Raw genomic sequence first — 13,896 nt, forward strand, 5'->3', positions numbered from 1 at the left:
TTGAGTGCTTTCATCATTGCCTGCTTTAGAAAAGGAAGTTGTTGGACTATTTCCAGTTTGGCTGCAAGTGGGGTGGGGGATATGCAGGAAAGTGAGTCAAAGTGCACTCTAAATGGCAGCGTTTGCTTCACATGTGTTGTGTCATGATAAGGATAGGGGTATTGGTGAAAACCTTTCATACGCCATAACTACCTTTCTTACTGAGGAGTAAATTCTTAAAGGGGAAATAAATTAATAATGTAGATGGAAGCGGTGTATTGGTATATCAGACTGTCAGTATGTACTTTGACAATTCTGCTCTCAACATTATTTTACTAGAACTAGGAAAGCACTTAAAGAGGCATAAATGAGGCTCTGGCCAGATGACTCGGTTGATTAGAACATTGTTCCGATATGCAGAAGTTGCTGGTTCTATCCCCCATCAGCAGAGCACATATAGACTCATATTGATGTTCCTGTCTCTCTTTCTCTCCCCTGTCCGTCATCTCTAAAATCAATCAATAAAATTTTTTTATAAAGAGGCATAGCCTGACCTGTGTTGATGCAGTGGGTAAAGCGTTGACTAGAATGCTGGAAGTTGCCGGTTCGAAAGCCTGAGATTTACAGTTTTTAGAAAACTGTAAAAACAGTCAAGGCACATATGAGAAGCAACTTCTATGAGTTGATGCTTCTCTTTTCTCCCCCTTCTTTCTCTCTCTCTCTTTCTCTCCCCGCTCTATCTAAGAATCAATAAATAATTTTTTTTTTTTTTTTTTTACAGAAACAGAGAGAGTCAGAGAGAGGGATAGACAGACAGGAACGGAGAGATGAGAAGCATCAATCATTAGTTTTTCGTTGCGCGTTGCGACTTCTTAGTTGTTCATTGATTGCTTTCTCATATGTGCCTTGACTGTGGGCCTTTAGCAGACTGAGTAACCCCTTGCTGGAGCCAGCGACCCTGGGTCCAAGCTGGTGAGCTTTTTGCTCAAGCCAGATGAGCCCGCGCTCAAGCTGGCGACCTCGGGGTCTCGAACCTGGGTCCTTCCACATCCCAGTCCAATGCTCTATCCACTGTGCCACCACCTGGTCAGGCTCAATAAATAAAAAATTTTTTAAAAGACATAAACTAGTTGAATTGTTATTTGGAAGGAAATTTAGGAACTGCTTAATAAAACACTCCTTTTGATTGTTACATGCACTAATGCACTCACATTCCCCCAACTTACACACACACACACACACACGCACACACACGTACACACACGCGCACACACACACACACACAGTAAGGCCAGGAGCTGCCATCATGGCCATTCACATGCAGGTTCCCGTTAGATTCAGACAGACGGTAATGAAACAATGGAGCCAAGAACCGGTGGGCCATTAGCTTTAATCCTAGCTTGCACCCAGCGGGCAAGAAATACACACAGTGGGAAAACACTTCCCTTTCCATTCAGGGCTCCCAAAGCCACTGACTAATCCAATTCCTAGAATCAAAGGTTTCTAACCTCACCAGCCTTATTCACCTCTGTTCCCCATCTCCTTCTCTCTTCACAAATTCTGCACTCTCTCCTTCCCCTTTAGCACTTTGCCATCTTGGCTGCTTCTCCTCTCCTCCATGTGGCCTTTCTCTGCTCTCCTTTCTCTGTTCTCTCTTCTAATGCTAATCTCAGGAACCAAGAGAGAGCAAGCTCCTGGTCTGTCCCACTTTATAGTGTAGAAATCAAAACTTTTAATCCAATATACAAATAAGGAAATCTTATCTGAGGCATAATGGGATTCCTCATGAAAGTGCACCACCCCACATCAAAAAGGGTGGGAAAGGCTTAGTCTTAAAACTAAGCCTTTAGGCTATAAGAATCCTGCCAGCTTACAGCCTGTCCCCCACATCCAATGCAAACTATAAGCGAGCAAACATATATATCATATTTGCAACCTTATTTGACCAACACACACGCACATACACATACACACACTTTCTCTTTCATAAAACCCTACAAAAGCTATTTCAGTAAGAGAATGACAGAAGTCTTTACTCGGCCTATAGAACACTTCATGGACTTTCCAACCCTGATTGTTTCTTGTGTTCACCTTGCTTTTGTGCTTCCCCTTGCACTGTCCTCCAACCAGGCTGACCTTGCTCCTCACAGAGATCTTAACCCTCGGCATGTTCAAGGCACTTCTCATTCATGCAGAGATCACATGTAGTACATTGTGCATTTGTGCTTTGTCTAGATAAGAGGCTGGTATTTTTGCTAACTTCTCTATCACCGGCAGCTAACACAATGCTTGGCATATAGCTGTACCTAAATACCTTCTGAATTTATGAATTTACCCATTGAATTTTCTGTACTTACTCAACTTTTTTTTTTTTTTCAGAGACAGAGAGAGAGTCAGAAAGAGGGGCAGATAGAGACAGACAGGCAGGAACAAAGAGAGATGAGAAGCATCGATCATCAGTTTTTTGTTGCAACACCTTAGTAGTTCATTGATTGCTTTCTCATATGTGCCTTAACCGCTGGCCTTCAGCAGACTGAGTAACCCCTTGCTCAAGCCAGCGACCTTGGGTCCAAGCTGGTGAGCTTTGCTCAAACCAGATGAGCCCGCGCTCAAACTGGCAACCTTGGGGTCTCGAACCTGGGTCCTCCACATCCCAGTTCAACACTCTCTCCACTGTGCTACTGCCCGGTCAGGCTGTACTTACTCAACTTTTATTTGACTTTCCAAGGTGTCGCACTCAATTTAGAATTGCTCTAATGATAATACAGTTTTTAGAAAACTGTAAACAGTGTTTACAACCAGAATGAGAAAAGGATAATTACTAATATACATATAAAGAACTTACTAAATCACTACAGAGAATATGTAAAAGTAATAAATAGGAAAAAGTTGTGAATAGCTAATTTACAGAAGAAATTCTTCTTAAAATGGCTAAAAGAGACCTGAGAAACTTTTTGTTTTCACTAGGGCTCATAGAAATGCAAATCAAAGCAAAATGTTACCTATCAATTTGGCAAAAATCAGCAGCAGCCTTAGAGTCTTCCTATATATTCAGTGACATTGGAGACAGTGTAAGGTTAAAAAGATAGTTTTAGAGCCACACAAGCATAGTTCTAAGCATTCGATCTTTTACTTAGTTATATATGTTACTTTTTGCAGATTATTTCTTGTTTGTAAAATAGGTAATTTATAGGGATTTTGTTACTAAATTTGTTTGTTCAAAAATATTTATAAAGCACCCCTGCCTGATGGAACTTACATCCATACAGTCGAGACAGACAATAAACTAATAATAAAATGTACGGGATGTTGGACAGTGTTGATGGCTATACCGTACAGGAAAATAAAGCAGGGAATAGATAGTAAGTACTGTGTTACAGATCGTGTTGCTGTGTTAAATAGCGTGATCCAGAAACTTCTTGTTGAGATGATAACATTTCAGCAAAGATTTCCAAAAGGTAAGGGAGAAAGCCATGTAAATATCTTGGGGGACCCCGACTAGGCAATGGCGCAGTAGATAAAAGTGTTGGCCTGGGACACAGAGGACCCAGGTTCGAAACGCTGAGGTTGCCCGCTTGAGTGCAGGCTTACCAGCTTAAGTGTCTGGTTGATGGCTTGAGCCCAAAGGTCAAGGTCACTGGCTTGAGCAAGCGGTCACTGGCTCAGCTGTAGCCCCCTGGTCATTGCACATCTGAGAAAGCAATCAGTGAACAACTAAGGTGCTACAATGAAGACCTGATGCTTCTCATTTCTCTCCCTTCCAGTCTGTCTGTCCATATCTGTCCCACTTTCTGTCTCTCTGTTTCTGTCTCTCTTGTTTAAAAAAGATCTTGGGGAAGAATGATCCATGCAGAAAAAAATAACACTTATAAAGGAATGGAGAAATATTGTGCCTGATATGTTTGAGTAATAGCAAGGAAGCCAGTATAGTCTGAATAAAGTGAGCAAGGGAGGGGGGCATACTAGGAGAGGCAAATGGGAAGTAGATTGAAGGTCTTGTGAGTTATGGCAAACATTGGCTTTCGCTGTAATGGGGTGCTATTGTAGACATTTCGATCAGGAGAGTGACATATATGAGTATATTCTAGGCGGATTATGTTGTTGCATCTAAAACATACTATGATGTGGAAAGAGGGAAACTAATTAGGAAACATGAATAATTAAGGGTTGAGGGTGATTTGGACTAGCGTCCAAGCAGAAGGAACAGTGGAGGCAGAGAAGTATACTGCTTACAAAAATTAGGGGATATTTTAAAATGAATATGAAGCTATAAAATATCCCCTAATTTTTGTGAACAGTATACTTGGGACTCTGTATACATATTCAAGATAGGTAAATATTGAGCATGAAAGAAAGTCAGAGATGACCTTAAGGTTGTGAGCTTGAACCCCTGGAAGGATGGTGTTGCCATTAACTAAGCTAATATGCAGTACTTATCTTGCTATGTGTCACCTATTAGGTAACCGTTACCTATAGGTAACTGTTAAGGGTGGTTCCCTTCCCCAAAATTGAGAGTAGAAATGAAAGACTTCTTTTATGTGATCTGCTTCTGTCCACCTATTCAAACAAATAGAATATTTCACCAGGATAACTGGATAACAGATTATACATTTAGCTGGCATATTGGAATTCCAGGAAATTACTCCATCTTTTGGTCAAGAGATTTACTTCCAAATAAAGGTGGAACTCATATTTTTCCACAATACAGTAATTGCAAGGGTATCAATAGTAATAATACATTTTTTAAAAATCAAAAAATAAACTTTCTCTGTTAATATTTTGTTGAATGGAGTCACACTTGTGACTCTATGCCTATTTTTCTTCTGTTTTTCTTTTCCTTTCAGGATGTTGCCTTATGGCTGTTTAGCAACAGGAGATCGCTCTGGCCTCATTGAAGTTGTGAGCACCTCTGAAACAATTGCTGACATTCAGCTGAACAGTAGCAATGTGGCTGCTGCAGCAGCCTTCAATAAAGACGCCCTTCTAAACTGGCTCAAAGAATACAATTCTGGGTTAGTTTATTTTATTTTATTATTATTTTTCTGAACAAACAGCCAAAGAACCTAATTAGAATCATCAGTGTCCTAGAGGAAATGAAAATATTAGTGTTACTTGTTACTTCATTTCAGGTTAGATCAAAATGACAAATAGGCCTTCCTAAAGTCTTATAGATGATTAGCGTTCAATTCTACTTTATCTAGATCTTAAATTCCAAAGTCTAAGTATTTTCAAAATAACATAAAAGTTTTTGTTTACATGCATCAACTTCTGTAATTATGTGAATGTATGAGCTTGAGTTCTCAGTTAGTTTTTGTAATAGAAGTAAGTGAGTTAGTAGACTGATCTCTCCACACTAAAAATAAAGTACTTGGAGTGTTTTTTTATGGTTGTTGTGTTAGAAAAGCCCTAATACATAAGAAATTAAGGATTTTCACAGTGAGGAGAAAACACTCTGCAAGTATTTTTGGATAAAGACTTCAAAGTCAGATTTAAATATTATTATTGGCAAAAATATTAGGACTTGTATCAGTTTACAAATTTTCATCTTGTTTCTAACTGGTCTGTTTTACTTCTAATTTAAGTCAGTGACATGAACAATTGTCACTGCAATACTTAACTCTTAAATAAGGAATTCTACTCTTAGGTCAAAACTGATCAAAATGTTCTACAGCCCCTACATTATCCAGCAAACCTAATGGTCTCCTCTTATTTCTGTGCATTTGAACTGACCTCCCTCCCCACTGAAACCTGACCCCGGGGCACACAGTTTGAATGTCTGAGGTCCAGTTGTCTATGGTTTTGAGCCAGCCTGCTCACTCCTGTGCCCCACCTCTGTGATGATCTTCACTACTCTCGTGGGTGATCCAGCATGTTCTGCTTATATGGTTTTGGTGGTTCTGTATTGCAGTTTATACAATTAAAGAGGAAACAAGTGTGGATTAGGTCTCATCTCACATACTTGAAGGCTGAAAAGCTCTGTTGCTTCTATTTTTTTCTCTTGTTCAGGGATGACCTGGACCGAGCCATTGAGGAGTTTACCCTGTCCTGTGCTGGCTACTGTGTAGCTTCTTATGTCCTTGGGATTGGTGACAGACATAGTGATAACATCATGGTTAAAAAAAATGGCCAGGTGAGCTGCTGTTCCCCAGAGTCTACCAAGAGCCTCAGTGATGCTTGCTTCCGTGCAGCACAGTCTCTTGTGAAACGCAGGCAGATCTCTAGTGATTCTCAGAGTCATGTGTTTGTCTTTAATTTCTCACCCCTCATTTCACATACCTATTCTTTCAATATAAGGAATTGTATTTTGGACACATAAGTATCTAAGAGTAAAAGGAATAGATGATGTGCAGAATATATTAACTTTAAGTAAGAATACCAATGCTTAAAAAGAAAAAAGTTGAGATGGACACTGCTTGAGCCATATTTTCTTCAGATCTAATCATACATGACAGTAGGGAGAAATGGAGTATGAGTAATACAGCCAGGGAATTAGACTAGATTATTTATGAGGAAGCTGTTAGTTTTCAACTGAAGAATTTTTTATATTTCAGAGTAACTTATGTTTTCTTCTAAATTCTTTTATACTAAGCAAACACAGATGAGCTATTTGGGATAATTTTTTAGTTTAGCCACCCTTAGAATTCCCTGCCGTGAGAGGTGCATTCCAGAATGTAAATCGTGGGTTCCCCGTGTGCAGTCTGACTCCCGGTGGAACCCAGAGCTTTACACCTCTTGGGAGATTTAGGTAGTTCTGACTTGGTCTTTGACAGTTGAACTTTGTGTTCACACTTCGAAGGATTCCCTCAGACTTCTAGTCAATCAGTTTGAACACATAAGATTTTCATTATTTTTTCTGACACTCTTCTAATATGTTAATGAATAAGAAATATGGAAATCGTATTTCTTATTTCTTATGGAAATAAAAATAATAGGAAAAGAGGCCACAGTGGGTGAGAGACATCTGCAGGTTTGGTGGTGATAGAAAGAAAGCGCAATGAAAAAGTGACAGTGACTTAGCATAGCTGAGGAGAATGGGAGCCCGAGTTCTTTGGGAGGGGAATGTCAGTCTGAGAAAAGCTTTGGGGTCAGATGCACAAAGTACTGCAGGAGGTGTGGATGCGGGAGAGGGTGAAAACAGGATTGAATGGCAGTTTATATATGGAGGAATTAGATGCTCATGTCTCCTTCCCATCTCCAAGATGGAGATAGATTTATTCTCTGAAGAAACTGATTCTTCTGACTCAAGGGCACCAAGTTCTACAGAAGGTTAGGGAAAGATGCCATATTAAAAATTGGGATGAAGTGAAAGTTGACATATTAAATGGTACAACCCCAGCCAGTTCAGCTTGCTTTGCTGCGAGAACACTAGCAACCAGGTGTGTATATCCCCACTCTCAGCGAGAGTCTAGATCAGGGGTAGTCAACCTTTTTATACCTACCGCCCACTTTTGTATCTCTGTTAGTAGTAAAATTTTCTAACCGCCCACCAGTTCCACAGTAATGGTGATTTATAAAGTAGGGAAGTCACTTTACTTTATAAAATTTATAAAGCAGAGTTACAGCAAGTTAAAGCATATAATAATAATTACTTATCAAGTACTTTATGTTGGATTTTCGCTAAGTTTGGCAGAATAAATCTTTATAAAACAACTTACTATAGTTAATCTGTCTTTTTATTTATACTTTAGTTGCTCCGCTACCACCCATCATGAAAGCTGGAATGCCCACTAGTGGGCGGTAGAGACCAGGTTGATCACCACTGATTCTTAAGAGAATCTGATTGGTTCCAGTGAAAAGACCTACAGATCCTAAAAATTGAGACCCCCCAATCACTTTGCAAGTAAACCCACCAATCAGCAGTCCTACCATGTACATAGAATTTTCATTCATCCTTTTAGTAACTCATTAAATACGAATTGTCAGCCAAACATTAGCAGAAATTTGGTGAAGCTTCCACATGAATGATAGAGACCAAAACAAGCAAAAGGGGTGAAGAAAACCTCGGGGAAAACAGAATAATTGCAATAAAAGGATTATGATTTAAAAAGTCAAAACCAAGAAACATTGCATCTGTTAATAATAGGATTCTGTTTTTTAAAAAACTGAAAATAGAATTCTTGGAAATGAAAAGGAAGAGCAGATAAAAAGTTAAAAACAGAATTATTGTAAACTAAAGGTTAGTTAATATTTATTGAACTCTTAACTTGTGGAAGGCACAGTTCTAAGTTCTTTAATTAACTTCTTCAATCTTCAGGACAGCCTTACAGTATAACTGGTAGGGTAGTCACCATTTACCGGTGAGAAAATTGAGGCAACAGACATACCAGGATTTATATCCTGATCGTGTGTCTCAGATTCTGTTATTTAGCCACCATGCTCTGTATTGTCCCTTAAGATCCCAAAACAATCAAAACATCTGATAAATAGAAGAAAGAAGATCCAGTCATGATAGTGAATCAGTTCAAGGATTCATTATCATCCTAATAGGAGTTCCAGAAAGAAGTAACAAGAAGGGAAGAAACTTACCAAGCAAATAATATAAAAAAATTTCCTAAGCCCGATGTAGTAGAGCACAAAAGTCAGTAGAGCACAAAAGTTCCCTATAGTGAATGAAAAGACCCTCATTAAGGCCCTTCATCATGACATTTCAGTGCATCAGGCATAAAGACGTTATTCAAACATTCCCAGAGGCCCCATGAGCGACATACTTGGAGTCAGAAAGAGTGGACTTCTCAATAGCAATGTTGGAAACATTGGACAATAGACATTAACCTTCATTATTTTGAGAGAAAATTATCTCTGACCTAGAATTCTAATAAACTATGAATCAAATATAAAGGTGAAAATAAAGACATTTTCAAGCATACAAGGTCTCAAAAAAGCTGTATCTCCTTTGCATCTTTTCTAAGGAGGCTACCAGAATAAGGACATCCACAAAAACAGGATTATAAACCATTAGTTCTCAATTGAGGTGCTTTGCCATTATGGGACATTTGTCAAAATCTGAAGACATTTCTGATAGTCATAACTGGGGATGAGGGGGTATTTTTTAGGAATCTAGTGGGTAGAAGCTAGGGATGCTTCTAAACATCCTGTAGTGTACAGGACAGAACATCACAACGTAGAATCCTTGGGCCCAAAATGTCAATAGTGCCACTATCGAAAAACCTTGGTCTGTACCAAACAAGAATATGATGTAGGACTTGGCAAACAGAATTCAAATGGAGTAAGAGTCGAAGGGAGAGCCCAGGAACAGCCCAGACAGGAGCTGATAGATTACCTGACCATGTGAGAAAATATTTTGAAAATGATTTTTAGATTTTAAAATTTGGGGAAGAGCTAAAGATAGATAGGGTCATAGAACTCTTAGTCCAAAAAAAAAGTTTTGTCAAGGAAAAAGGTGAACAAAAGTAGAAATGTAGCCCTAGTATACCACGACCAGGGGGTTCCGCTTTGAAATGTATTTGCGTAGTTTGAACAATATAAACACTGAATATTTACTTGACCAGATCTAATATGCCACATTGTGTAGCATCACATCAGCACAAGAATACTAAATCTTTACTGTCCATGATAAGAATAGTGATCCCAAATTAGGAAGTAAACAAGTATAAACATACTATTTAGAAAAATGGAGGCAGATACCAGGAAAAATACATGAAAGAGTGGGGGAGAGCTTTCCTCCCCCACTGAGTGGTGAGTGAGCTGGTGGTACAAGAATATTCTCTCTTTTCACGTTTCTGTGTGTGGAACTGTTGACATAGAAATAGTTTTGTATGTGGAACTATTTGGTTTTTTTAATCAGACATGTTTATTACTTGGATGTGTTTTTCTTTTTAGAGATTTGCCTTTCCCACTGGGTATATGCATTTTACCGTCAGGGCTATTATTGAATATAAAAGACCTAGGAAAGACATACTCTCTTCTCAAGAGGCCCAAGAGGCTGTGGAAACAGAAGGGCTCAGATGAGGGTGGGTGTGGTGAAGGGGGATCTAGGCCTGCTGAGATCTTGCCTTTCTATTGAGAACCCACCAGAAAAACAAGGGAAATTAAATTCCATTTGTTTTCCAGCTCTTCCACATTGACTTTGGACACATTCTTGGAAATTTTAAATCTAAATTTGGCATAAAAAGGGAGCGAGTGCCTTTTATTCTTACCTATGATTTCATTCATGTGATTCAACAAGGAAAAACAGGAAACACGGAGAAGTTTGGCCGGTGAGTATCACACTTGTGTCAAGGGTAAATAAATATGCCTAAAGTTTTCTCATCTGACCAGCTGGACTTGCATTTATTTGCTCAGGAATATTTAGGTCTGAGAGATATTCAGTCTGCTAACAGTGGGTTTTGCAGAGAATTTGCCAGTTAATTCCATGTTGTAATTCATATATACTCAGAGAAGAGATACAGTGTTATAAATTTTAAATAAGTTACTCTGTTTTGTTCCAATCATGGATTACCTTCTACCTGTTTTAGAAAATTCTCTGAAACTGTTAAAACATTTGCTCGTCTAATGCTGAGAACAGATGTTTTGCTGTCATTCAGTGTGGAGTACAGTAAGGGGGTCAGGGTTCAGAGATAGACTTTGTCATCTCTGATCTATTCCTTACTCCATGTGTGTTTCCAAGCACATTACTTGTCTTCTCCTCTTTGTTTCTTCATTTTAAAATGGGGCAAAAATAATTGTTTCAGGGCTATTAGAATAATTAGAGGTATGTTTTATGACGTGGCCAACTCATATTATAGCCTTATCAAATAATTGCTATTATCAGTTCTAGTTCTGCCAGGGTTTCTGCAGAATATACTTCTGGGTCCACTTTTCCCTTTAGGTTTGATTTTAATGGTCCTCTTGAATGACCATCTTGATATTGATTTAGGGCACATTAAAGGAAGTAGTCTCTGGAGTCAGACTACAAATCTAGAAGTATATTCATAAATCCTCATGGATTATAATTTTCACTTTTTTTTTTAATGAAAGGAGGGGAGATAGACAGATTCCCACATGCACCCTGACTGGGATCTACCTGGCAACCCCTGTCTAGGACCAGTGCTCAAGCTGTTTTTAGTACCTGAGACTGATGCCCGAACCAGTTGAGCCACTGGCTACAAGAGGGGAAGAGAGAGAGAGAAGAGGATAAGGGGGGAGGGGAAGAGAAGCAGATAGTTGCTTCTCATATATGCTCTGACTGGGGACTGAACCTGGAACATCCACACGCCAGACCAACGCTCTACCCACTGAGCCAACTGGCCAGGGCCACCATTTGTTTTATAATAATTTTTTTGCTCATAGAATTTAAATGCCTAGATAAAGTATTATATATTGCCTTTTATCCTAGAATTTTTATTCAGTTTTGTTTTTGAAAAGGATATATGTGATTTTAAAGAGCTTGATTTATTTTATGTAAATTTGAGTCCTGGTACAATTTTCAAAGAAGCAAAACCTTTAGTTCAGTAGAAAATGTTCAGCTCTTAAGGTAAGTCTAGATAAGTCTCATTTTCCTTTATGAAATTTGCTGTCTCCCTCTAACGTCATGCTCTTCTGATTTGCTGCATCATCTAAAGGTTCCGCCAGTGTTGTGAAGATGCATATTTGATTTTACGACGCCATGGGAATCTCTTTATCACTCTCTTTGCACTGATGTTGACTGCAGGACTTCCTGAGCTCACATCAGTCAAGGATATTCAGTATCTTAAGGTACATACCCCTTTCTCTATATATCAAAGCACAATTATACATGCCTATTCCATTCAGATGTTCAAAGGGAGTGGAACAGTCATTTTCTGCGAGGCGCTTCTTGAAACTCAGGAGTGGTAGTAGCAAACACTTGAGTAGCTGTCTTGCAATAATCATAAATTCATTTCATCTTCAAAAACTCTTTGGCAGAGGTCATATTACCACCCTATCCTGGTGCTCATTTTCCCTCCTGCAAATGGCATTTAAATAAAAACATGAGACATACTGCTTCATGTTGGTGGAGGTGGCATGGCCAAGCAAGCTTCCTACAGACTTTGACATTTCCACGTCATTTTGGAGAAGGTATAAAATCAGATTTTTTCCCTTCATTTTTAGGACTCCCTTGCCTTAGGGAAGAGCGAAGAAGAAGCACTCAAACAATTTAAGCAAAAATTTGATGAGGCACTCAGGGAAAGCTGGACTACTAAAGTGAACTGGATGGCCCACACGGTTCGGAAAGACTACAGGTCGTAATGGTCAGCCTGTTGTTTTATTTTCGTTTTGCACTTGCACTAAATTGAACATGATCCTGCCAGAGATGTTATAAAGGGAATGAAATTCTAAATCTTATTAAATTAAGAACAAGGCATTCTACAGAACCTGATCTGAACAATCCCTGATGACCACCCTCTGCTTTCTGAATGCTTCCAAAATTCATCATGAAAACTGTCGACATTATGGATAATCATTTCCTGCTGACTTTGCACGCCAAGGAATGCTACTAGAGACTGTTTTCTGTCTTTGTCTTTTCCCCCCATTGTTTGGTACATTTCTAGAAAGGTGTAAATACTTCTTTTTTGAATTGTGACCAAGTGTTATCACCCAGCCAACTTATTCACACCTGGGGCCTAGTGGCTGTTCTTAATTTTCAAATGAAACTTTTAAAAAGTTATCTTTCTTTTTAAATTGTGTAAACTGCAAATTATAATATAATTTGAAATTATGATTATTTTTCAAAAGAAATCTTTTAAACCTGTGGAAACATTAATTATTTTTGTTGATGTTTATCATGATAGCATCATCCCAGCCAGACTTGCTGAAAATCTACTGGTGAGGCAAATATAATATATTTGCTGCGTATATATTTATAAATTTTTTAGTGGGAGTTCTATATAAAAAGTTGTTTCTTTGATTTTCTTCAGCCTCTGTTTTACAAAAAACAGAGCTTTTTCCTATGTTACTTTCTAGTTAATTATCTGATCCAGTTCTTCCAGCTGCTTCTGTGATGAGGCACATATCAATACAGTTTTCACATGGTATCTATGAAAGAGTTCCCTTCATAGAGCATAATACTTGAGCAAATGTACCCGACAGAAAGAAAATGAAAAGGAAACTATGGAATAAACTCCAGAATTCCTACAAGGCAGTATTTTAGTAAAATGTCAGCTATTCTATATTTATTAAAACTTACAATAATGTGATTTTTTAAAGGATATTAATTCAAATTAAAATGTTTTCATGCCACATGGAATTTTTAAATTTATTTGTTGAGGTACCATATATTTAGGGTGCTACATAGCAAATAATGTTAATATGTGCAATAGGAACTACTGGTTTGAATGTGTAAATGGATGCTCTTTCTGAGTACTGGCATCATCCAGCAAAACTACTGCTTATTCTCCAAAGACTATTGGGAGCTCTCAATCCTCAATGACATGAGAAAGAGAACTGAATATATGCCCTGTGACTGAGTTTTCTATAGGAATTTCATTAAAGATTGTTTTAATTTTGTTGTCCTCCTTCCTGTTGTCAGTCAAATAAATAGGTGAGCTGGTTTGGGCTGCCCTTGGGATGTGTGCACCTATTCTTTGTGGGCGGCACAGGCCTTTGAACCTTGGTACTTGGACACTTAAGGAGTGGCCAAGTCAAGACAAAGCAACCTCAGGAATTGTGGTCTCCTCATGGTCTCCTCCCTGACTTCCCCTTGCTTCCAGTCCCATCAGGTTGTATGGGAGGCCTCTTGGACTTTGGTGGGAGCGGGAGGTAAGAGGGTACCATCTTCAAGTTTTCACATCTTGGGAAGGCACCACGAGGTGTGGAAAATGCCTCTTCAGATACCTTCAGGTACCCAAGCCAAGGCCACACTCGACCGTTTTGCCGCTCTCTTCCAGATGGGGCAGATGCTCAGACAAGGTCACAGTTTCTTGAAAATAAATCAGCTGAGGATGGGGGTTGACCTCTCCA

The 13,896-nt window shown here is 38.8% G+C and overlaps 1 protein-coding gene across 5 annotated transcripts in view; it reads left to right on the top strand.

Annotated features, from left to right (window-relative positions):
* PIK3CB (phosphatidylinositol-4,5-bisphosphate 3-kinase catalytic subunit beta) overlaps positions 1-13,448 on the top strand; it is a 214,524-nt gene extending 201,076 nt beyond the window's left edge. For all 5 annotated transcript variants that reach the window (XM_066244562.1, XM_066244561.1, XM_066244566.1 and 2 more), the window contains 5 exons: positions 4,824-4,991; positions 5,986-6,109; positions 10,051-10,196; positions 11,541-11,673; positions 12,049-13,448. In XM_066244562.1, coding sequence (XP_066100659.1) covers positions 4,824-4,991; positions 5,986-6,109; positions 10,051-10,196; positions 11,541-11,673; positions 12,049-12,186 — 709 coding nt within the window. In that variant the 3' untranslated portion in view covers positions 12,187-13,448. The remainder of the gene's footprint in view (positions 1-4,823; positions 4,992-5,985; positions 6,110-10,050; positions 10,197-11,540; positions 11,674-12,048) is intronic.
* Positions 13,449-13,896: the final 448 nt, after the last annotated feature.

The sequence above is a fragment of the Saccopteryx bilineata genome, chromosome 10, assembly GCF_036850765.1.
Source record: "Saccopteryx bilineata isolate mSacBil1 chromosome 10, mSacBil1_pri_phased_curated, whole genome shotgun sequence".
Lineage (NCBI taxonomy): Eukaryota > Metazoa > Chordata > Mammalia > Chiroptera > Emballonuridae > Saccopteryx > Saccopteryx bilineata.